The sequence below is a fragment of the Balaenoptera acutorostrata genome, chromosome 1, assembly GCF_949987535.1.
Source record: "Balaenoptera acutorostrata chromosome 1, mBalAcu1.1, whole genome shotgun sequence".
Taxonomy (NCBI): Eukaryota; Metazoa; Chordata; class Mammalia; order Artiodactyla; family Balaenopteridae; genus Balaenoptera; species Balaenoptera acutorostrata.
The window spans coordinates 83,852,091-83,875,769 of record NC_080064.1 but is presented as its reverse complement, the minus strand read 5'-3'; the positions used below and the strand labels follow the sequence as shown (position 1 = coordinate 83,875,769).

The window sequence follows — 23,679 nt, the reverse complement described above, 5'->3', positions numbered from 1 at the left end:
ATTCCTCACTGGGGCACAAACACACAAAACTGACCAGACTCCCCCTACAAATACCCTTCAGGGAAACGAGACAATCAACAATCCCACAACTTGGCTTCTAGCAAGTTAAATATGAACACACAGCCAAGAGTGACTGCTTAAGGAAAGCTCTAAACTGAATGACAAAGATCAGAACAACAAAGGACACTGAAAGTCACAGACCTGAAAGAATGACTGCTACAAAAATGAACATTCATACGAAAAGATAGCTCCTGGAAATAAAATTAAAACAAATAAAAATTCACTGGATGATAAAAGTTAAAAGAAATCTCCTAGAATATAATATAAAATGTCAGAGATGTAAACAGTAGAGAAATTATAGTCAGAAGATCAGTCCAGGAAGTCCAACACTCAACTAAGATTCCAGAAAAAGTACAGAAAAAAACTGGAGAGGAAGAACTTTTTTAAAAACACAAGAAAATTTCATTCTTCAGAATGAAGAATGAGTTTCTAGATTGAAAAGAGCCCACCTAGTGCCTAGCACAAACACAAGGAATGAAAAAAAATTCACACCAACATTCAGTGAAATTCCCATAACACCAGCAATACAACATCAACAATAAAGAAATAATAAAAGCTTCCAAAGCAGGTAAAAGAAGATCTGCTGCTAAGGGCGGGCAATCAGCACAGGAATGGGACTCAACACCAAATGCGGAAGCTAGATCAGTAGTTTTTAACCTTGGCTGGGATCAAGGTTAGGATCACCTGGGATGCTTCAAAAAGTAATGATTGATTGAATCAGAATCTCTAGGGGTGGGCCCAGGCATTAGTAGGTCTCAAAATTCTCCAGATGATTCTAATTATACTGCAGCCAAGGTTGAGAACCACAGAGCCCTATAGAAGACAACAGGGTGATGCTTTCCAAATTCTGAAAAAAAAGTGATTTCCAATTTAGAATGAATAAATACAGCTAAATTATCAATCAAGTGTGAGAGCAGAAGACTTTATCAGACCCACAAGGTCTCAAAATTTTACTTCCCTTGTAACCTCTTCTCAGAAAAAGACTGCATCTGCCAAAATGAGAAAGTAAACTGAGGAAGAGGAAGACAAAAGATCCAGAAAATAGGAGTTATGTAATGCAGGAAAGAAAGATGAAAAAAATTCCTAAGATCATGATGAAAGTAAATTCAAACATGACTGCTATTTAGTGAAGTTAAAGCACAATCAATCCTGATGAGAGCCGGAGGACAGAAAACTAACAAGAGGTATGGGGTGGGGTGGTAATAGATAAAAATCAGTTAAGTTATCTAGGGTGTTTGACACATTACAATACTGAGATTTTATAGTGTTGTCAATAAGCTTGAGCTGAATTAGTAAGAAGTAGGCAAAAAATTAATGTACACAAAAACTTGCAATTTATAAATGCCAGGAAAAGAAGTTGTATATAAAAGAAACTACCAAAGAAGAGCATTTGGCTCAGCTGTAAACAAAAGTCAAAATCATGTAAACAATAAATTCTGATTTAACAAAAAACTGTGATATAACATTAAGAGAATGAGCACAGACATGGGTAGGAGTGTAAAAGAGCTAATTCTCATCTTCCAAAAGAGAAATAAATACACGCATAGTCTCTAAGACTGAAAAATCTAGAGACAGTAACATAAGTGTGTTACAATGAAATGCAGAGACAAAATAAGAGATGAAACAGTAAAAAGAACAGAAGACAACTGGCTCCAGGAATGACAGTTACGGGTGGGAGGAATGGGGCACAGAACTAATGTTTTTGTGATTAAGTCCTGTAAGGCTATTTGATATTAAACTATATTCATGTTTTACTTTTTAAGCTTTTCATATATTCCTCTGATTAAAATAAAAAGGCATGGGACTGACCAAAGGATTCAGGGAGACCTAAATTGAATACTGACATCTATACCATTTACACATATTCAGAGGCACGTGGTCAGGGCTTTAATCCTATGCAGATAACCTTCTTTGTTCTTCTAGAGAGATGAGTCAGAAAACACCTGCATAAAGCATTCTGCCTCTCCTACAAATCCTCTAAGCCACACACAAATCAAAGATGTCAGAAAAGAACTTTCAAAATTTGGGAGCATTTAAAAATTTTAAGTACTGTCATTCAAACAGTTACGTTATATTAAGTACTTTAAGAAATTTTCTGATAAAATACTGCATGCCAGGAAACAAAATTCCAAGAAAAAATTTTTTACTGACATTCAAATTGGTATCCTGAGGAAGAAATCCTTTATTAACAGATAAATGTTAATATCCCAACTGTTTTTTTGTTTTTAAATTCCAAATCGTCAATTGCAGTGATTAATATAATATGTACAAAGACTATAATGAAAAAATATATAAAGCACTAACTTCAGAAACTGAAGAAAATGTCTAAGAATTTTTTTTCTGTTTAATAAACATTCTCAATGTGATTCCCTGAAATGCTTTGATATTTTCCTCAAATTATCTCATTAATTTCAGACATCCACCTTGGTGACTTTTTAAGTTCCCACTACAGCATTTATTATACTGCATATTAATTTTCTTTCTTTCTTTCTGTTTTTTGGCCGTGCCCCGGAGGCATGCAATATCTTAGTTCCCCAACCAGGGATCGGACCTGTGCCCCCTACAGTGGAAGAGTGGAGTCTTAACCACTGGACCACAAGGGAAGTCCCATAATTTTCTGTTTACTTGTCTCTGACCCTCTATAAACGGCCAGCTCTGCAGGGCTTGGTACAGGGTCTCTCCTGTTCACTCATGGGTACATCCCTATCACTGCCTGTGGCACAAGGGAGACAATAATATCATCTACTAAGTAAATGAACAAAAAAGACATAATTTGACTGAAGTATTTATACCTAACTTAGAATCTATTTCTTGCCTAAAATAATACTTAAATATGACACAAATTAGTATTTCATACATACAGGAGAAAGATGAAAAGTACCTTTCAATGAGTGTCCCGTTCTGAATCATCCAAACATCACAGTATGTTCGAGACACCAGCATAACAGCAATAAGTATCAAGTAACCTGTCTAAAATAAACCAGGTATAGTTAATTAAATGCATTTTAGAAAGTTAAAAGAAACATTACTTTGGTAAAGATTTTTGGTTTCTAAATTCAAAGCTTTATTCTAGCTTTAATGTAGTTGGCTGACATTCTACCTACAGGTTATTTTTAAATATAATTTTGAAAGAAGTTTAAAATATAATGTAAATGGAAAAGGCCTTATAGATCATTTAATCTAACTTTTTCAACCAGATTCAAAAGTGAATCCCAGGCAGGTCAAATGACTTGCCTTCATATAATTAGTCAATGACAGAAACCAGCAGTATAACTAGACTACCTATATCACAGTGTATTGTGATTGTCCTATGTTTTTAATATACAACTCTAATAAAGAAAAATGACAACTACCAATATACAGTTAAGAACAAATACTTAAGTCTAAAATTTTGCTTAAATAGAATAAATTTGGTTCGGTTTGTTAGAAAAATCTCTAACAGTGCCCCTGCCCTTGCAGGGCTTTCAATTTAGTTATTAAGGCAAGATTTACACATAAAATGTAAAAAAACAGACCAGTGTAGGTAAGTATACTTGCATCACTTCATGTGATACATGGCAGGATTGAAAGGTCTGAGGTAGCAAAAAAGGCTTATGACATTAGAAATACATTAAATAAACCAAGTAAAACAAAGGAGAAAATGAGGATTACGAGTAAAAAAAAAAAGATGAAAGATTTAATGGAAAATAAAAAATAGATTAAAACCATATGAATTATGATATTGCATATCCAGCAGAGCTTATAAAACTACTGCAAGCTTTTAGGTAGAACAAAATATTAAAAAGTGTTGTTTACAGAGCATTACTTAAGCAATGCTGGGCAAGATGGATCATCGTGCGGGAGAGGCTGAGTGGCTGGCTAGGAGTCAATCGTCTTTGTGTGGGATGAAAATCTACCCTCCAGCCTCCAACTGCAACACACACCCATTCAAAGGTGACCTTAAACTTTCTAAATGGGGAAAATATGACAGCAGCATAGAAGCTAAAGTCATAGGAGAGGGTGTGTGGCAGGGGGAATGTTTGTTGGATAAGGTGTTTGATTTCAAAGTTATGGAATTGAGGGGCAAATGCATCTATGACTTTTGTAATTTTTGCAAAACAAATCTTGTTTTTTAAAAAAGGTGAAGGTACTGAAAATACAGCCCTTAAGTGAAAGACAAGGCAGGGAGTCATAAACACGCAAGTAATAAATGAATCCATAAGAAAGAAGACAATGTCAAAGAAAGTCTACACAACTGAGTTGTGACAGCTGCTCCCCCAAAGTTTGCCAGAGTTGTCCAGCAAGGAAAATACCATCTTCCTACCCTGTCCCACCATCTCGAAGTTAGGTATTAAACTGACAACAGAAGAACCTACTGATTTTAATAAATCCTATCTGTAGATGACACTTTAACGGTAATGCTAACTTTTAATTCAGACCTTAAGTACAGCCTCAATCCTAAATTAATCATTTGAGGAATAAAGGTGACATTAGACAAAGATAGTTTATTTTTTCCTTTATTTTATATACTTTGCTTAATTTTTTCTTTAAATAAATATCAAGTTTACTTGTCTCATTTAGCAAAGTCTGCCGAACTTTGATTACTGACAGTCCTGAAATGCCTTTTTATGCAAAGGCTGTCCTCAGAATCACCATAATTCCATTACTGGGTTTGTAGAATATGTCAGAAACTAAAGATAGGCCTGATTTAGGCAGTCCCTCACCTTATGATACAGATGAACTTCCATATGTTCATATGTAGTATTTTTATTTATTTCATAAATTGATTAAATTAATCTCTCTATCTCTACCTCCAATTATCTGTGATTTCTACTGGAGTTTCTTTCACTTTCTCGAACTGGGGTTAAGCCCGGATTTTTATATCCCTCAAAGATCGTTCGTAAAATGGCTCTGTGGCATGGATACACCTTGACAGAACTGGAAGGTTGGCCAAGTTAGGCCCATCTACCTTCTTACTAACTCCCAGAGATCTATTCAATGTCTCACATTCATTTCATATTCAGCAAACCTCTGCTAAAAGGTTAAATGAACATTAAGCTGTTAACTGATAAGGGGGGGTAATACAAAAAAATCTTTCCAGAGAAGAAGCTTGTATTTTAAATAAAGATTCTTCAAAGTCAGGTAGACTGTAGAATGAGAAAACAATTAATTATATCCAGAGAGTCACGGGACGCCTTCACAAAGAAGATAAAGAGCATTAAGCTGTTTTTTAAACATATTTGTTTTTGTTGGGGGTGTTGTCACAAACATGGTGTCATGAAAGTACGAGGGAACAAGTCCTGGCTACAAAACAGCAAAGAACCTTCCAAGTAGATGGTATGGAAAGGAAGGGCAAAGTCACGTTGTGATTTACCCTATAGGAGAAAAGAAGCCAAGTGTTCTTATTAGGGTTTTAGAAAGAAGACTAGTTAGAAAAGGAGAAGACCAATTAAGAGATTATAATAATCCAAGCAAGTGAGAACAGTAAAAATGGAAAGTAAGGGACTAATCGAAGAGAAACTCAAGGATGCTTGGAAAAAACATTTAAAATATAAGGGACGAAGCAGATTTAAAAAGTGCATTTTCCAATTTTTCTTCAAGAAACACATAGGATCTCTATCTAATTAGAAAAAAACCAAATGTTATTAAATTATTTTTTAGAGTCTCTTAAGGGCAGAGTCAACAAGACATGACGCTGAAGTGAGGGGAAGGAGAGCAAGTCCAGTGTGATGGAGGAATGTGCCTTTTCTTTGAGAATTATAGTGCTTTTGGAACGTCTTATCCTTTTCCTGCTATCAATAGATTACAAGGCTAATGCTTTTTAAAATTTGAACAGTGGGAAACAATTATGTTTGAAGAAGACAAACTTGGCAGAAAAGATTTAAAAAGGAGAGATTCTTTGAAATGAGACTAATTAAAGAACACTGTAATATCTAGGTAAGAATATTTAGAAAGAAAAATTAGCAGATACCAGTGACTGAAAGGATGAGAGGTAGGTATGGGGAGGAGAAAGAGTCAATGGTGATAATATTTCTAGTTGTACAAAAGGAGAATACTGAGGTAATTAAAGATGGAGAACACAGCATTATTTTATTTTTTAATCATTAAAATACTTAATAAATCATGACAAAGATAATCTTGACAAAAGAGCAAACGAAAGAATAATAAAACTTTATTCTTACAACCAGTTCACTTCCTGAAAATACTTGAAGAACTCAGGTATCTTAAAAACATATTTAATCAAATATGAAGAAGCAACTCTCAAACATATTCCATATCAATGCTACTTGTTAACATCTCAATGTAATAAAAAGGTCCTTCTAAATTTAATCTCGTTTTCATTATATTATAATAAAGCAACACCATTTAGGCTGACTGTACTGAAGTATTCTAGTATTTCGCATAAAATATAATAAAATAATATTTCATAAACAAGAGAAAATCATTTAAAAACTGGCGCTGAACAACAAGGGTACTTGCATGACAGGCAATGATTTAGACAAAAATTTAGTCTTCATTACCTACAGAGGAGACACTTGACCTGTAGTAGAACAAAGGCTTTATAATTCTATTGTTCTGATCTCACATAAGCTTTAAAGTTGAACACTTAACATTATCGTTTCATAAGACTTACCTCTTTACAAAATGTTCTAGGGACCATGATTTTCAGAATTCGTGTGAGCCTTGAAAAAAACACCTTGTCCACCACAGCTCGTTCTTTTTTCCCCTCTTTCTACATTAAAAAAAAAAAGAAAGGAAAGAAAGAAAGCTTTTAAAATAGTTATAACAAATAAGATTAAAGAACCATGTTTCATCTAAGGCAACATAAACAACTATTAAGATGGATACTGCATTTGAAGAACATAGTCCTGTACTGCTCTTCATATTCAAACATGCTTTCAAGAAACTAAGATGTTACCAAAAACTGAATAAGGAAGTGAGAACTTCCTTTCAGAAGTGAAGCTGCAGAAATATCTGGAAAAAGAACACTGCAAACAGAAGAAACAGCAAATGCCAAATACCAAGGTAAAAGCTCGTTTAACAACAAAATGGCCAATCTGGCTGGAGCTGTGAGCAAGAGAAAGTAGTAGAAGATGAGGTCAGAGGACAGCTAAGAAATGGCCATTATCCATTATCCATATCATTACTGTTTGTTCATCATCCATTTCCTTATTAACAACAGAATTTTTTAAAAATCCTGAACAGGAATTTTCCTGCTATCAAGTACAGGAACCTTTTGGATTCCTAGATTTATCATTTAACATTTCTAATATGCACTCTTCCTTACAAATTCAAAGACAGACAAGGTTCCCTCACTCATACAGTTCACATTCTAGCAGGGGAAACCCAGATAAAAATAAACCAATAAATAAATTGTTACAGATAGACTAGGCAGGGTCAAGAGAAAAAGAATGATCCAGAAAAGTATGAGAAGAAAGGTTTCTTTGGGGGAGGGTAGTAAAGCACAGGGAACACCAAGCACAAAACCCAGTTCAGGAATAAAATTGGTATGCACACTGAACAGCAAGATGACAGCGCTGCTAGAGCAGAGGGGACAAAAGGAGAGAAGCTGAAGAGATGGGTAGGACCTATAAAAAACAGAGCCCTGAAGCCATAGAAGGATTTAGAGTTTACTGTCAGTGTAGAGGGAAACCACTGACGATAATTAAGAGCAGTAAATCATTTTATTACCCTCAGATATTTCTTCATTTTCACTGGTACATGAAAGTAGAGCTATAAAACCATTTGCAAGGATAAGGAAAGAGTGACATGAACTGGGTATAGTGGATGTTATTTACTTTATTACCCTTGGGCTGTCTGGAAGAACAGGCAGAAGAAACTCCTCGAAATGGGCAAGACTCTCCAGAAGGACCCCATCCCCAATTGAGCTCCTTTCCCCAACTCCTATAATCACAGCTCACTTATGTATTAACTACTACGCTCTTGATAAACAAATACCCATGGTATAGTAAATTCTATTAGTTAGACAAACTTTGCTGTAAATATGCTTTAATTAAATTAATATCTAACTTGATAAACCTTAAGTGAGTCGTTTGTGTACTGAATTAGAATAAGCTACCATCCATATGTCACACACTGTGCTAAGGGCTTTATATATGTAATCCTAATAAACAGACACTGCATATCGTACAGAACTGTAGACAAGAGATGAAGGCACTGGGTGTGTACAGTTAGATCAGAAAGACTACGACAGGGCTTCCCTGGTGGCGCAGTGGTTAAGAATCCACCTGCCAATGCAGGGGACATGGGTTCGAACCCTGGTCTGGGAAGATCCCACATGCCGCGGAGCAACTAGGCCCGTGAGCCACAACTACTGAGCCTGCGCATCTGGAGCTTGTGCTCCGCAACAAGAGAGGCCGCGACAGTGAGAGGCCAGCGCACCGCGATGAAGAGTGGTCCCCGCTCACCGCAACTAGAGGAAGCCCTCACACAGAAACGAAGACCCAACACAGCCAAAAAAATAAAATATAAATAAATAAATAAATAAATAATTTTTTTAAAAAAAAAAGAAAGACTACGACAGAAAGAAATGGATAAGAACCAACCTACCGTGTAACTGCTGGAACAGAGTTCAGGTCTTTCAAACCTTACAAAAGGTTGTAAACCCCATCCCACTGAGTCACAGGCCCAGTCTACTTCATTCACACATGTATGTATTCATTCATTCAATATTTACTTGGCACAAGGCACTGTTCTAAACCATGGGAACACACCAGTGAACAAAACACAAAACGCCCTACTCACAGTCTATTTCCTCTAGCTAGCCTATTCTCCTCAAGCCAAACCTTACAACTTCAACCTAAATCTCCCCTTTCACCTCCCCAAACTGAGAAAGTATAGGAATAAAAGAATAAAGAGAAAGCAATGTACATCAACTACCTTTAAAGAAAGTTAGACTTCTACTCTCGTTTCCCTCCTGTCACTGCCTCCCTACCTCACTTCATCCCACCTGTAGTCAGTACCTTCTCCATCCCTACTTGAGCCTTAGACAGAATAATGCCAAGGTGAGACGGCCACCTTCTGACTTAAACAGAGGACAACTATTTCCAGCTGTTCTCAAGAAATGATCTAGGGCAAACAAAGAGGAAGGTTTAAAAAAAAGTTACAAGAAAGTAACAATGAAGCAGGTCGTACATAATTAGCAGTTTACCTGGTATATAATTCGTCCTCCTCTTTTTCTTCTGTCCCTGTTGCCACTGCTCCTATTTCTTAAGCTGTCTGAAAGCTGACTTTATTATTTTCACTACATTTGAATCCATAAAGGGAACGATATACTTCCTAAAGTCAGGAAACACCAAACACCTGGACTGGAGGGCTGACTCAGGCTGAAGAAATAATCAAGATGCTGTACCATTCTTGATACATAATAAAAGTCATGCCTGAAACCAATCTAAATGCAAATAGCTACAGAGACAGTACATCTCATAAACACTACTAGCTTCTCCTAAGAATTCATTTTAACCACAATTGACTTTCCCCACCTTTAAACTTCCCAGTAATTTTTAAAAAATATAAAAAACACTTTTATGATATATCTAACATGCAAATCACAGAAAAAAAAACCCATTAAAGACCATTTAAGAAGCTAAAGTAATAATGCAGTCAGAAAAAAAAAAATGTACCTAACATTCAGGAGGCAACAAGGTCAAAGGGCAATGAGAAGTTCCTACTGATGTGTCAATCAACTTAGAAAGGTGACATGAACCAGAACTGACCGGAAGAGACAGATGTTTGAAATAGCAAATAAAAGGTCATGTGGTGCTGACAAAAGTGTAAGCATTTCTGTATATTGTTAGAGGAAGTATAAATCAACATAACTATTATGTTGCATCTATCAAAATATAAAATGTACACTCATTGCAAAATATAAAACAACCCAGCAAATTTACTTTTAGAAACTTATCCTAGAGGTATTCCTGAACATATGCTTAAACACATAAATGAAAAAACTTGCAGATTGTTTTATAATACTATAAAATTAAAAACCTAAATGTACATCAATTATGAGATACTACATAAATCATGGTAAATTTATGCAATGAAGATTCTACACAACTGTAGAAAAGGAAGCAGCTCATATTCATACAAGAGAATACTATAGAGTGGTTAAATTAACTAGATCTATAGCTATCAACATAGATGGATCTTAAAAAAACATTATGCTGAAAAAAAAAGGAGAATGATACATACAATGATTGAATTTATAAAATTTTTCAATAAGCAAAATAATTCTACCTATATTGTTTATGGAGATATACGCACACCTCAAAAGTACAAAAATATGCATGGGAATGCTGAAGACCAAACCCAGCACAGTGTTACCTTTGTACATTTTTGAATTTTATACCCTGTGTATTACATCAAAATTAAAAGAATATTTTAAAATCAAGTCAACTATCTCTTTATACTATTCTTTATCTAAATTTTTTTCTCCTTAAATCTCATATCTTATGAAACTTGTCTCACCTCAACCATCCCACCAAAGATTATAAAAAGTTTCAATAAAAAATTCTCTTTTCAATTGCATCCCCTCATAAGTGACACACGTTCACTGTCGTAAAATTAGAAAATTCTGATGAGCAAAAATAAGGAGCCTATAGCTACCACTGAGAGACATCAACTGTTAATATTTGGCACTTCTCTTACCAAATTTCATTTCAGCATATGTCTGTGTGTGCACTTCCTATAGATTTCACAAATGTGGTATCAGGATGGACACTGCCTTAAACCTTTTTTTTGGCCAACCAGTTGATCTAAACTAAATTTATCTTGCTTATACTATATGAGTAGCAAACAAGTATATATTTTTTTTAAATGTACAAAAAAATAGGAAGAATTAAAAAATGAGTGAATGAATTGTGCTGTACTGGATAGTTTCACTGATGTCCTAGAACTTTCAGATATGGTGGTATACAGATAGTAGCTATAACTAAGATAACTAAGGTTTGATTACTCAGGTATAATTTAGATATGAGAGATTATGAAGATGGAAATTTGCCAAATGACTGGAGATAAGCATATCTTGTCCCATTTTTCAAAGATTATGGAAACTGAAGAACAGCAATTTTGATGTCTATCTCCAGGATATTCAGAGAATAGACATTAATATTGAGGGTTTAGGAAGACCTAAGAGACGCTAATCACTAGAAGCCAGCAGAAGTTTACTAGGAAGAAGTCATGTCAAAGCCTTCTAATTTTCTTCTTTGTTAAAGATACTGTGCTAGTATATTAGCTGACACGCACAACATTAAGCTCCATGAGGGTAGGAACTTTTGTTAACTGCTATACACACAGAACCAAGAACAATGCCAGGCATATATGAGGGGCTCAATCAATATTTGTTGACAGGCTGACTTAATAAATGAATTAACAAATTAATCAAGGAATTTGATGTTTCTTATAAAACTATTGTGGCCTTAATGGAGAAATAAAAACCAGATTTTTCTGCAGTTGGATATAGTCACAGCTGAATAAACCATAACCAAAAAAGCAAAGATTAAGAGATGCCACAGAGGAATTTTCTGGTCCTAACCTAGTCAATATTATCAGCAATTGTGAGGAAGATAGAGAAGACAAATTAAGTTTGTAGATAATACCCTCCACTTAACACAGTAGATGTTAGAATTACATTCAGAATTACACTAGGGAGTTCCCTGGTGGCCTAGTGGTTAGGATTCCAGGCTTTCACTGCCATGACCTGGGTTCAATCCCTGGTCGGGGAACTGAGATCCCGCAAGCTGTGCAGTGTGGCCAAAAAGAAAAAGAAAATTACAGTAATAGAATAGACATATTATAGAATAGACTAATAGTATAGACCCTATAGGCTGACATTTACAGGGAAACAACTGAGTTACCATATGACCTAGCAATTCTACTCCTAAGTATATACCCAAGAGAAATGAAAACATAATGTCCACACAAAAACTTGTACATGAATGTTCATAGCAGCATTATTCATAATGACCAAAAGGGGGAAACCACTTAAATTTCCCTCAATTGATGGATAAATAAATGTGGTATATCTAAACAATGAAATACTATTCAGCAATAAAAAAGAATGAAATACTGATACATTCAACAATACATAAGAACTTTGAAAACATCATGTTAAGTGAAAGAAGCCAGTCACAAAAGGCCACATATTACATGATTCTATTTATATGAAATGTCCAAAATAGGCAAATCAATAGAGACAGAAAGTAGATCAGTGGTTACCAAGGGCCAGGAGGAGAGGGTAATGAGGAATGACTGCTAATGTGTATGGAATTTCCTTCTGGGGAATTGAAAATTTTCTAAAATTAGATAGTGGTGATGGCTGTACAACTCTGTGAACATACTAAAACCACTGGATTGCACACTTAAATACATGGATTTTATGGTAATATGAATTACACCTCAATAAAATTGTTATTAAAAAAAGAAATAAAGAAATCAACTGATGAATACAGACATCTGTCAAAAGAGCTGTTCATCTTAAAGATACCTGAAGGCTTACAATTTATCACAAACTCCACTTAATATAAGCAGAAGTAATGGCTAAAGAAGTAAAAGCAACTTTAGGCTGAATTTTAGCAACATGACGTTCATATCAAGAAATGTAATAGTGCTGATGCGTTCCACGCTAGTCAGACCATGTCTACATTAGACTATATTCTATAGACCACAGACTACATTCTATCCTAAACATAATGTCCAGAGGAACTAACTAGTATAGATCCAGAGGAATGTATACATAATTGAAGAACAATTAGAAACCATGTCACCTGAGAAACACTTGAAGGAATGAGGATTGCTTAGCGGGGGAAAAAGATTCAGAAAATACAACCATCTTCAAACAATATGAGAGTCTATTAAGAGAAAATAGAGTAAACTTGTTCTGTGTTTCTACAAACGACAAAATAGAGGCTTAGAGAGGGAAGAATAATTGCATCACGGACTTGAACTAATACAGTTATGGCTATCTCCTAGGTAGTACTTTCCATCAAAAGAACAGATTCAAGTAAATACAAAAAGTCACCTACCAAGGATTCCTATTTTAGGAAGAATTCCTATAATATGTAGTGGATTAGAGATGATATTTAAGTTCCCTTCTAATTCTTAAATTCCATGATTTTATCCTAATTCAAAAATATATAATGAGACAAATGAAATAAATGCATGAAATCCCAAAGAGTAGACAACATAAATTTTACCTCATTGTTCCGTAATGGTGGTTTTCCATTTTTCTTACTGCAGAGAAAAAGAAAAAAGAGCAAGACAGCTTTATTTGCAAACTGTTCCCATCATAAAATATTATTTTAAGATATCAAAAGAATATACCAAATTCTCCAAATGAATTTCTTCTTTTAGATTTCATACTGAGATAGAATATATTAAATACAACAGTCCAACTGTATAATCCACAGTCCTCTTACTAAGTATAAATCACAAAAAGTGCTCAATAAATGTTAACTACTACTATAATATATCAGGCATTACATTGTAATTTTTTCATACACACACAAATACACTTATTTTACAAATTCTCCCATGGAGATGCAGAATCTGTTTTTCCATGCTTGAATCAAGGCTTGGCCATGACATTAGTAAACTGACACAAGGAAGGGCTTGAAAAACGTTTGTGCATTGGGCTCACTCTCTTGCTGCTGGGAATCTTTTCCCAACCATGTGAGCAATCCCAGGTTAGCTGCCTAAAGGATGGGAGACCATGTGTCATTTCCACGTTACAAATGAAAACACTGGCTTGGGGGACTTCACTGGTGGCACAGTGGTTAAGAATCCACCTGCCAATGCAAGGGACACGGGTTCGAGCCCTGGTCTGGGAAGATCCCACATGCCGCGGAGCAACTAAGCCCGTGCGCCACAACTACTGAGCCTGCACTCTAGAGCCCGCGAGCCACAACTACTGAGCCCGCTTACCACAATTACTGAAGCCCACGTGCCTAGAGCCCGTGCTCTGCAACAAGAGAAGCCACCACAATGAGAAGCCCGCGTACCGCAACCAAGAGTAGCCCCTGCTCACCGCAACTAGAGAAAGACCCAACGCAGCCAAAAATAAATAAATAAATAAATTTTCTAAAAAAAGAAAGAAGAAACTGGCTTGGAAAAGTCAGTACCATGCCCAAGGTTCACGCTACTCAAAGTAGTTAATCTAGTACTTGAACGCAGGTCTATTAACCCAGGCTTCCCCCCAAAACAATATAATAACCAGACTTGGTTTCTTTTTATACACACTACCATAGCACCCTATGCTTCTATATAACATTAATCACATTTTAAATTTCTTGTTTAACATATATTTCCTCCCAGTATATTAGTTCCATGAGATCAGGAGCTATTGCAGGTTGGCTTCTCCAAAGTAGAGATAAGGTGGTGTTTGAAGTACAAAATGTTTATTAGAGATCAGTATCTGTGAAAGGAAGGCAAAGAAAGAAAGTTTGGGCAGAACTCAAACTGTGATACAGGCCAACAAAATTTCAGCCAACCAAGTGGGAAGCCCTGAATCAAATATTGTCCGTCATAGTACTCTGTGATGGGATGAAATGGTCAGGTCTTTAAATCTCTTTCTAACTCAGCATGCAAATGTATGCTGCTCCAGGGAGATCATGACCTTGGGGGAGGTAGCTCTGCAGGTAAGGCAGACCCTAAGATGTGTGCAGAAGGGTCTACCTGGTAATCCGCACTCCTCATAGCTGGACAATGAGCCCTTCTTTGAAGGGGAATCTGGGTAGCATATCTCCTTGTCTACTACAGGGGTCATATATTACCCAACCCTATATGTTCAATACCTAGTTGAGCCACAGAAATTTGTACAGCAATCAGTGAACATTTTCAGTAATAGGATACCACGTCACTGAATAATGCTAGAAAGGCAAACAACTATTGATACAATTCGGTAGATGCTATCATTTTAAAGTGCTTAGGTTTATTACTGTTTCTAGTTTCAATTATCCTGCAGGATTGTTCATCTGTTTTTAAATTTCCATGAGACTGCAAAACTGTTTCACAGAATGACTTTTATATATATATATATGCCTTTCAAGCATGCACAGTTAATTATGAGCCCCTTTTATAAATAAGGCTTTCTAAATTCCTCTTTTTAAAGAATTCTTTAATGTTTCCTCAATTTTGAAGATACCAGCTATATATACACATATAAATTACTTAGGATAAATTAGAGCAGTATACTATATTTATGAGCTAAATCTATTAAAATAAAAGTATTCAACATGTTTGAAATATATTATCAATATGCACACAAAATGGCGAGGTATCTATAACATCTAGAACAATCACTAAATATCAGTTATCTTGTTACATTTCAGGGTATAACCAACTGAAGTTATTTTTAAATCTAATTTTGTGACTATGTGAATGACGACCTTAAACCAGTCTATTATACCAATATCAATGTCATGTTCAGTCAGGAGCTGCTCATCTATCTCCTTCTTACTCCATAAATCAGCACACTTTCCAAAATACGATGGCACTCCTGCATCAATCCTTTTCATTGCCTTGCCCAACATCCAGGCGTGGGCAAAGGCAAGGAAAAGAGGATCGCAGTACCAGAATAAGATATACAAAAACAACTTGGTTGCTAGAGTATGAGACAAAGGCACACAGAAAAGATACATTATCAAATGCATGTGGTACTGAAAAGACAGGTAAATTATAAAAGTGACATGGTCAAGAAGCATTCAAACGTCTACTAATTGCTTACTACATGCTAGGCACTATTCTAGATCAGCATTTCTCAAACCTCGTGGTCTCAGGATACCCAAGATCTTTTATATATTTGTGTTACATGGATATTTATCATATGAAACTTCAACCTCATAGATTTTAAAAATACTTATTTACTCATTTAAAGATAACAAACACATTACATATTAAATAAAATTTTTATAAAAATAGCTATATTTTCTCAAACAAAACAATTTAGTAAGAAAAGTGGCATTGTTTATACATTTTGGCAAATCTCCTTAATGTCTGGCTCAACAGACGACAAATGGATTCTCATATCTGAGTCTGTATTCGTTCTATCTACTGCAATATAGATAGGTAGTTGTAAAACAGTAGTATTCTAATAACTGTGGATATTCTTCTGTGATACTATAATGCTGCAATGCAGTCTGATAATTATATCAATGAACTTGTATTCTGATACAATAAAATTCACTGGTCTATATTATATTACACTTTTTAAAAAAATAAATTTATTTTATTTATTTTTGGCTGTGTTGGGTCTTCGTTGCTGTGCACGGGCTTTCTCTAATTGCAATGCGTGGGGGCTACTCTTCGTTCCGGTGTGCGGGCTTCCCATTGTGGTGGCTTCTCTTGTTGCGGAGCACGGGCTCTAGGCACACGGGTTTCAGTAGTTGCAGCATATGGGCTCAGTAGTTGTGGCTCGCGGGCTTAGTTGCTCTGCAGCATGTGGGATCTTCCCAGACCAGGGATCGAACCTGTGTCCCCTGAATTGGCAGGCGGATTCTCAACCATTGTGCCACCAGGGAAGCCTCTATATTACACTTTCAATGGCTCTTTTTTTTTTTTTTTTAAAGACACCAATTGTACTTGAACATTTGTTATTTTTATTTATTTATTTATTTATTTATTTATTTTTGGCTGTGTTGGGTCTTCGTTTCTGTGCGAGGGCTTTCTCTAGTTGTGGCAAGCGGGGGCCACTCTTCATCGCGGTGCGCGGGCCTCTCACTGTCACGGCCTCTCTTGTTGCGGAGCACAGGCTCCAGACGCGCACGCTCAGTTGTGGCTCACGGGCCTAGTTGCTCCACAGCATGTGGGATCTTCCCAGACCAGGGCTCGAACCCATGTCCCCTGCATTAGCAGGCAGATTCTCAACCACTGCGCCACCAGGGAAGCCCTCAATGGCTCTTTTAACCCACTCAAAATTTTCTAAGATCATGCATTAGTCATTTGGAAAATGCTGGTTCACTGAGTTATACAGTAGGCCTTCCAAATGTAATACATTTTATTATACAATATTTTTTTAAATTATATTTGTTAATATTACCACCAATCTCATCAGAAAGGTCTTAAGCACTGGGAAGCTACCAAGCTCATGGTAGCAGACAAGATTTCCAAATTCTAATTTTCACTTGAAAGCTTAAACTGTAACATTAGCAACAAACACTGCCAGTTGTTTCTCCTTGAAGGCATTACAAGAAAATGTCTGCAATATTCAAGGCTGAGTAACCAGAGTTATTCAGTCTTTCTTTCAAGTAAAAATGATGTTCTACCAAAAAAACAACAAAAAAAAAGTGGCTAGTTCAGTTCACAACTCAAACAACTGCACAGTGCTTTCCCTCAAGACAACCTCTGTACTTGATATGCTACAAGAAGTGCTTTTGCAAATTTCTCGTTTTTCTTTGGCAAAGACATTACAAAAAAGAAAAGACAAGATCAGTAACCAGCTATAAAAAGTATAGGAAGGTTTTATCCAAGAAATGTAAAGTCAGGTTAACATTTTTTTTTTTTTAAGAAATTCACGTTCTTTTATTTATTTATTTATTTATTTATTTATGACTGTGTTGAGTCTTCGTTTCTGTGCGAGGGCTTTCTCTAGTTGCGGCAAGTGGGGACCACTCTTCATCGCGGTGTGCGGGCCTCTCACCATCGCGGCCTCTCTTGTTGCGGAGCACAGGCTCCAGACGCGCAGGCTCAGTAATTGTGGCTCACGGGCCCAGTTGCTCCGTGGCATGTGGGATCTTCCCAGACCAGGGCTCGACCCCGTGTCCCCTGAATTGGCAGGCAGATTCTCAACCACTGCGCCACCAGGGAAGCCCAAGTCAGGTTAACATTTGAGAAAACAATGTAATTCATCATATTAACAGTCTAAAAAAGAATAAACATATGATCATATCAATAGATACAGAAAAGGCCTACAAAACCCAACACCTACTCATCCTAAGAACTCTCATCAAACTACAAATAAAAGGAACTTCCTCAATCTGATAAAGGATATCATCAAACACCTACAACTATCATCATACCAATTAACAAAAGACCGAGTCTCTGTAAGATCTGGGACATTGCAAAGATGCCAACACTCACCACTTTTATTCAATATTGTTACTGAAGGACACAGTGCAATAAAGTAAGCAGAACAAACAAAAGGCACATAAAATGAAAACGAAGAAGTAAAACTATCTTTATTGCAGACTCTATAAACACTATATAGAAAAGCCTAAGGAATCTACAAAAAAGCTAAGTGAGTTCAACCAGTTTCCAGAATACATCTATATATAAATACCAATTGTATTTCTACATATGAGTGAAGAACAATTGAAAATTGAAATTTTAAACATACCATTTACAAAAGCATCAAAAATATTAAATACTTAGGGCTAAAATTAAAAAGAAAAAAAAAAAGACATGCAAGATTTGCATGCTGAAAACTACAACACATTGCAAAGAAATGTTCAAAGAAGACTAGATAGAGAGATATATATCATGGTCATGGATCAGAAGACTCAATATTATTAAAGTGTCAATTCTTTCCAAATTGATTTAGAAATTCAATGAAATCCCAATCAAAATCGTACCAGACTTTTCTGTAGAGAGTAACAAGTTGAATCTAAAATCCATATGTAAATGCAAAGGACCTAGATCAATACATTTTTACAAAGAAGAACAAAGTTGGAGGAATTGCACCTGATTTCAAGGCTTATCATAAAGCTATACTAATCAAGAGTTTGATACTGCAGTATAAACAGAGATCAAAGAAACAGAAAAGTCCAAAAAGTAGACCTACACATATATGGTCAACTGATTTACGACAAAAGTGCCATGGCAACTCAGTGAGGAAAGGATAATCTTTTAACAAATGGTACTGGATCAACTGGACAGACATATGCAAAAAAAAACCAAAAGGAACCTCAGATGTTATTGCACATCATATACAAAAATTAACCTGTAGTGAATCAGAGATCTAAATGTAAGAGCTAAAACTACAAAATTTCTAGAAGAAAACAGAAGATCTCAGTAATCTTGAGTTAAAGACTTGTTAAATAGAACAAAGTACAAACTACACACAGAAAAAAAAAATCAATAAACTAGAATTCATCAAAATTCTAAATGTTTGTTTCTCAAAATATACTACTAAGAAAATTAAGACAAGCCACCAACTGGGAGAAAATATATGCAAAATACATACCCAAGAAAAAACTTGTATTCAGAATACATAACAGACTCTTACAATCAAATAAAGCGGCAATTCATTTAAAGATTTAAACAGACACTTTGCCAAATAAAATGTATGGATGGAAAATAAACACAGGAAACATGCTCCAAATCATTAGTTCTTAGGGAAATTCAAATTAAAACCACAATGAGAAACCACTACACACATCCACTAGAATGGCTAAGATTAAAAAGACTGATCATAGCAAGTGTTATCAAGGATGTGGAGCAACTGGAATTTTCTTATACTGCTGATGGGAATATAAAATGGTACACTTTGGAAAACAGTTTCTTAAAAAGTTAAACATACACCTACCATACAAGCCAGCCATTCCACTACTAAGTATTTGCTCAAGGAAAATAAAAGCGTATTTCCATACATAAACCTTACACAAAATTCATAGCTGCTTTATTTTTAATAGCCAAAACCTGGAAACATCCAAATGTTCATCAACAAGTGAATGGATTTAAAAAATTGTAGTATTTCCATAAAATGTACTCAACAATTAAAAAAAAAACGTACTGATGCACACAACATGGATGAATCTCAAAATCATTATGCCGACTAAAAGTAGCTAGACAAAAATGTACATAGTATAGATCCCACTTACATAAAATTCTAGAGCAGTCAAATCTAATCTACAGTCATAGAAAGCAGGTCAGTGGTCGCTTCAGGCTGGTGCAAGGGAGAAGACTGACTACAAAGGGGCATGAGGGATCTTTGGAGTGATGGAAATGTTTGCTATCTTGATTGGAGTGATGGTTTCACAGGTGCTTATATGTCAAAACTCACTAAGTTGTGTATTTTAAACATAAGCAGTTTATTGTACATCAATAAAGCTTCAATAAAACTATAAAAGAAAAAGATGACCAAAACACCTAGGGGAGACTTTTTCCTAAGAACACAATAGAAAAGTACATTTTGTGTGTTCTTTATTGTTGGAGGGGTGAGGGAGAAGGAGATGGAGTTAACTATTCCTTAATAATGCCAACAAAATATGTAAAACTAATAAGCAGAAACTTCCCCCAACAAACTATGAGACTAGGAAAAAGAAATTGACAAAAATTAAGAGAGAAGTTTTCAGATAACTTTCAGACTAAGTAAAAAAAAAAAAAAGAAAACAATTCTGAAAACTTTGATCAGAGTTTAGTTATCCAGAACAATAATTCTGACCTTAAAATTTCTCATTTAGTTCATTTTTCTAGGCCAGTGTTTCCTGGACTTCAGATAATACACGAACCTCTCCTGAAGGAAAAAAAAATTCTTGCAGACCCCAGCACTGACTTAAATTGGTGCTTCCTTAAATATGTATAAGCGGGCTTCCTTGGTGGTGCAGTGGTTAGGAATCCGCCTGCCAATGCAGAGGTCACGGGTTCAAGCCCTGGTCCGGGAGGATCCCACATGCCGCAGAGCAGCTAAGCCTGTGCGCCACAACTACTGAGCCTGTGCTCTAGAGCCTGTGAGCCACAATTGCTGAAGCCCGGGCACCAGAACTACTGAAGCCCATGCACCTAGAGCCCGTGCTCCACAACGGGAGAGGCCACCACAATGGGAAGCCCACGCACCACAACGGAGAGTAGCCCCCGCTTGCCTCAGCTAGGGGGGGGCCGCACGCAGCGACGAAGAACAATACAGCCAAAAATAAACAAATAAATTTTAAAAATGTATAAGCATAAAATTAAGTTATTGACCCTTAACATGAGAGTTAGGAGCACTGACCCTCACTGCAGTTGAAAATTCACCTATAACTACACAGTAGGCCCTCTGTATCCGAGGTTCCAGATCCTTGGATTCAACCAACCATGGATCATGTAGTATGGAAGTACATATTTAGTGAAAAAAATCCACACATAAGTGGACCCTCGCAGTTCAAAAACATGTTGTTCAAGGGTCAACTGTATACATTCCTTTTGTTTACAGCTCTTTTACAACCACAAAATAAAATTTATCACTTAAAAACTAGGAAAAATTTTAAAGCCAATAAAAATGGAATCAACATTCATTTAAAGTGATAGGTGAGATAACACTGCTACAACTAATCACCAGTGCTGGGGTAAAAGAGTAGAAGGAATTATTTATGTGTTATATGTTCCAGTTAATAGCCAAGATTTTTAAATAATCTTCATTATTTTTCTTTTGTAAACAATGAACTGGCTTTATATCACTGCTTCATTAATGTTGATGGGATAATCAATTTATTAGTATACCCCAAAACAAAATTCTAAAAATTAAAATACTCAGTGAAAATGTCATAGAACTTACTACTAATAATACTAGTAATAGTAAGTGTTACAAATTGGTATTTATAGACACAAATGGAGATCCATGCAATATAACTGCTCACAAAAATATAATCTGCATATATATATAAAACATACATATACATACATACATATATACACACATATCCACCCACAATACATATACATACACACACCCACAATGGGCCACATGATCAGTACATATACATACACACACCCACAATGGGCCACAATGGGCTACCATGAAATACCTTATTCAGAGTATACCATGACATCTTATGAGGCCTTCACTTGGTGTAAACACATAATCTACATGTCAGCCCTATGTTCTTTTATCAATTTGTGACAAAGTAATACACTACTCAATTGCTCTATGACTTTTTCATGATTTCAAACCAAAGCTTCATTATAAGATTTCAGTTACTTAGAAATTCTATGAAAACACCTTTCACCCGTAATTATCACTGCAAAAGAAAATTTTAATAGCAAAGTAATTCAGTATGAATACAAAGGTTGAAGATGATTTTCTTAGTTTTATATTACTACACTTCAGCCTGATGTAGGTTCTAATGCAGCAGATTTGTCTACCATACAAGTGGTCTCTTTTGATGATCATTTAAGCAACAATTCAAACACAAATACAGGCACAACAATCTGCAATACTATGGTAGTCATTCAGATGATCCAGAATGTGCTTATACTAATTTATTTATAATTTATCACCAAGATGAAAACACAAAGTTAGAAAATTCTCATAGAACTTTAGGACCCTGAAGAATGAATCATTAGATCCATTATCTCTAGGCCCTAGAGATACTACTCTAGAACACCTCGGTCAAAAGCATGATATCAGCTACCACCCATTCTCTAATGACTCCCCAAATCTCTAGCTCCCTCATCTTTCCTAAGCTCCTGACTTGAATATCTATTTTTTTAAATAAGGTATCTGTACCTGGATCTATTGAAATCATTTTAAAATCAACATGCATTCTATGTCTGAACTTACCTTTCCACCCCAAATCTACCCTTCCACCTTCTCATTCTGAGCTGGGCCCTAACTCAGTGAATGTACCTTCTTCTATCCAATCACCCAAGCCACAAACTTGGGAATTATTCTTAGATATTCTCCCTTTCTCATACTCTTCCTATCCAATCTCTCTCCATGCTCTCCTTTTCCTCTATTGCAACGACTTCAGTTCAGGCTATCAAAATTTCTCATGTAAACTAACAATTTTCTCATCTGCTTTCTAAGTAGGTTCCTTATCATTTCTATTGTCCCCCAATTCACTTCCACAGCCATATCAAATGTAGCTGTGTGTGTGTGTGTGTGTTTGTGTGTGTGGGCACACATGCACACGCACAAAACCAAGGTCAATCAGGGCCCAGAAATGATGAAGACCTGAACAAAGGTGGTGGCTATGGAAATGAAAAGATGAAAGAAAATTGCTAGAAATAACAGGGTGAGGGAATAGATAAGAGCTAAGACCTAACTGAATATGGAAATGAGAGGAGAAGAAGAGCAAAGACTTAAAGAACTATGTAAAGATACAGGAGGTATTAGAAACCTTCTGCTCCAAACTTATGCCCTGAAAGGCAAAGATCATTTTTCCTCAGGTTTCACAAACAGTTTGCACCCTAAGCGACCCGAGGACAGTCATTCCATTTACCATAATAAAGAATCACAGTGGAAGCATTCAGGGAAATAATATTTGGACTCATTATAAATGTGTTAAATTTCAGGTTCCAATAAGATAACTATATGGAATTGTCCAGAAGATTTTTTTTTTAAGTTTAGATTTGAAGTTCAAGAGTGGAGATGTTGATTTGAAAGGAATTAACATGACAATACTGTGAACATACAATGATATAACTCCTTTGGGAAACAAAAATATGAAATCTGAGTCTTGCACCTGTTTATTAAGCTACTGTACTAAAAATTTTAGTATGTGCTCTTAAGAAACTTGGTTTAAGTTGTTCCCTGACTGATACTGCTCCCAGGTACTTTAACAAGTAAACTTTCCTCTTAAAAAGAAAGTATGTTTACTATAAGCCTCAAAATTATTCCTACAAGTAATTTTAAATAAAATGTCCAGACCATAATCAAAAATAACCAAGCACACAGGAAACTACACCCCATAACCAAGAGCCAGTAGAAAT

At 35.8% G+C, this 23,679-nt stretch overlaps 1 protein-coding gene across 2 annotated transcripts in view; it reads right to left on the bottom strand.

Moving 5' to 3' along the window:
- The window catches only part of ABCD3 (ATP binding cassette subfamily D member 3), an 83,429-nt gene that overhangs the window by 45,160 nt on the left and 14,590 nt on the right, over positions 1-23,679 (bottom strand). For both annotated transcript variants that reach the window (XM_007169570.2, XM_057527511.1), the window contains exons 2-4: positions 13,254-13,290; positions 6,674-6,772; positions 2,942-3,030 (exon numbers count right to left, since the gene is read on the bottom strand). In XM_007169570.2, coding sequence (XP_007169632.1) covers positions 2,942-3,030; positions 6,674-6,772; positions 13,254-13,290 — 225 coding nt within the window. The remainder of the gene's footprint in view (positions 1-2,941; positions 3,031-6,673; positions 6,773-13,253; positions 13,291-23,679) is intronic.